Here is a 2,725-nt window from a genome sequence, read left to right on the forward strand (position 1 = left end):
AACGGTATAATATGGCCCAGCCCTACTCACAGGTGAGACACTCCCACCAGTGGACAAAGAGCACAGGAAAATGTGTTGCCAACCACCTGAAACAGACAAATATCTGCTTTTTAAAACCCTTTAAACCCGTTAAATGGACTGATGCCATTCATTTCTTCTTTGATTAACAGTAGTAACATCCTTCATGCACTGTATACTAACCCATATGATAATCATGCTTTATGAAGTGATGGCAATTGCATTGTAGCATTTAATGAAGAAATAACAAAATAATCATACCAATGATTAAGCACCAGTCTTCTTGTGTGTGTGTGTGTGTGTGTGTGTGTGTGTGTGTGTGTGTGTGTGTGTGTGTGTGTGTGTGTGTGTGTGTGTGTGTGTGTGTGTGTGTGTGTGTGTGTGTGTGTGTGTGATACAGGTAAATGCTGAATTCCAGTGTATTACAACACTTCAACTGGAGATGACCTTCGCGGCACAGTTAGACAGAATTACACCTCAGTTGATGACAGTTTTCCAGAAGAAGGGCGGTGTTTCTGGGCAGAAACTTGCCCACCACTTGCAGATCATGCAAGAGGTAAATCTGAATATTGCAAATTCTATTTGGATTTCTTTTGTCTTAAGTGGCAGGTCACTGGTGAGTCCAATAAGCCGTTTTAGGTGACCAGCCAAGCAATCTAAATTTTGAAATTTCATATATAAATTTTATTTACTATGTTTGAACTGACATATGATAAAATTTACTTATTGCGAATGTCAGACATTGTTCTTTTTTCCAAATTGGTTTAATCAGCAACTCTCTTTAAACAGGCTGAAAGTGATGTTAAAGTGAAAAGGGAAGCAGTTCTCAGGGCACTTTGCCTCTACCTTGGTGAAGAGGACGGAAGCCTTATTCGGGAGTTCTTTGTAAGTCATTGTAAGCAAGTCATCTATACACACACTTTTTAGATAGATATCTGTGTGTGTGTGTATTACACACACACACACACACACACACACACACACACACACACACACACAAACGACTAGATTGGAATTTAATTGTAGAGTTAATTGTTTTTTCTTTTACCTTTTTATTAAATGTTTAGGACATTGAAGGAGATGATATCCAGAGAGACCTGAAGAAGCACACCATGGGCATTTATGTCATCAACAGGGAGGATGGACAAAATGGACATTATGATGACATTGGAATATTTGTTGAAGGGGAGATAGTCATGGACAACATTGGATCTCTGGCCCAAGCTTGTGCATTGATGCTTGGAGTAATCTATGCACTAAACCTAGCCTTCCCCAAGGAATTGAAGGACTATTATGAATTCATTTAGAAAGTGTTGATGGGATTCGATGGTGAAAAGCTCTCCCCCAAAGTCTTTGGGCTGAAGAACAAAATTGCTACTGGATAGGAAGATTTCTAAAATAACACATCAAGAGAATGCTGTTATGTAAATTACCAATGACTGGTGCTCTTGTGAATAGGAGTGAAACTCTTGTACAACCATCATTTGTTCTGTGTTATGTTTCGATTGAACATTTTAACTTTCAATAATGAATGTTTCACGTGTGGTACATTTGAGTAGCTTGAAGAGCAACTTTGTAATTATTCAGTTATAGCTGCTGCCCTGCGTATAATCAGTGTTAACTCAACCGGATAAAAAAAAAAAACAAAAAAAAACATTCATGATTACCACACTGCAGCACACTGGTAACACTTTAAAGACTATTAATTGTTTTGAAGCGAGTATGTTAGGTCAGAAAATATGTAAAACATTCAGAATCTTCAAGGAAGGACTAGAATGGAAAGACAGTGGTCAATAAGCAGTAAGGAAAACACAAGTTTAATTTTAAGTCTAATTACCTTATTAAAATGCAATTTCTAAATATGGATCGCAGAACAGCAAGTCTGAAACTGGTTAGTTTGTGGATGCATCAGTTTCTAATTGTGATACATTATACTGCTGGTAGTGTTTTATTCTTTTATGTAAGGAGTTTGTTTTTTTTTTTTTTCTTTTTTAGAGGAAGAGAAACATTGGTTAACATTTCTCTTGTCTGTTGTTTCTGTTTTGTTTGAATACAGCTTTTTAAAGCTACTAGTTCATAGGCAAAAGTTTTGTAATTTGTATTATACAAATTGCAGCAATTTCCCTTAGAGATAGGGATGGGTATTGATAAGATTTTAACGATTCCGATTCCATTTTCGATTCTGTTTAACGATTTGATTCTTTATCGATTCTCTTATCGATTCTTTTTTTTTTTTTTTAAAAAGGAGAACACTAAGGTCGATTAGCTCAGAGCTTTGTTTTATATCTTCTCTTTGAACAAGATAGAAATTTAGGAGTAACATGGCCTTACAAACCCAACAGTGAGATCTTGAGAGATCCAGCCTACGGCTCTTCAATGGGGTGTCACAGGGTCCCCAGGAAAAAAAATTGTAAATGTAAAATAATAAAATAAATATTCTTGTGAGACATATCACATATTGACGGGGTCGGGTTATGTTAAAAAGTATAAATTGTTATACTTTGTTCATTGGTTCAAAGGTACCCCACACTTCTTTTTTTGTTTGCTTGTTTGTTCTGGTGTATTTTTCATTTGAACTGTTACTCTGCCAGAGTACTCATATTTACAAGATGGCATTGATTGGTGTATCAGGAAAACTATTTTGTACGTATGTTCATTGAAGGGGATTGAAGTCGTTCTTTTTTCCACCGCAGCGAAGGGCTAGGAG

General features: G+C 36.4%; 1 protein-coding gene across 1 annotated transcript; it reads left to right on the top strand.

Annotated features, from left to right (window-relative positions):
* Positions 1–388: 388 nt before the first annotated feature.
* Positions 389–2,127, top strand: LOC308389684 (uncharacterized protein). Its single transcript, XM_080871169.1, has 3 exons — positions 389–574; positions 808–903; positions 1,086–2,127. The coding sequence occupies exons 1-3, from the start codon at positions 461–463 to the stop codon at positions 1,323–1,325; spliced, it is 450 nt and encodes a 149-aa protein (XP_080727295.1). The 5' UTR covers positions 389–460; the 3' UTR covers positions 1,326–2,127.
* Positions 2,128–2,725: the final 598 nt, after the last annotated feature.

This window comes from Rhamphochromis sp. 'chilingali', assembly GCF_963969265.1.
Source record: "Rhamphochromis sp. 'chilingali' genome assembly, chromosome: 21".
Classification (NCBI taxonomy): Eukaryota; Metazoa; Chordata; class Actinopteri; order Cichliformes; family Cichlidae; genus Rhamphochromis; species Rhamphochromis sp. 'chilingali'.

Bases quoted from the DNA above. Each gene is read 5' to 3' on its own strand.
- LOC308389684 (XM_080871169.1), top strand. From the start codon at position 461: ATGACCTTCGCGGCACAGTTAGACAGAATTACACCTCAGTTGATGACA. The intron at 575-807 runs GTAAATCTGAAT...CTCTTTAAACAG, and splicing joins ACTTGCAGATCATGCAAGAG to GCTGAAAGTGATGTTAAAGT. The intron at 904-1,085 runs GTAAGTCATTGT...TTAAATGTTTAG, and splicing joins GCCTTATTCGGGAGTTCTTT to GACATTGAAGGAGATGATAT.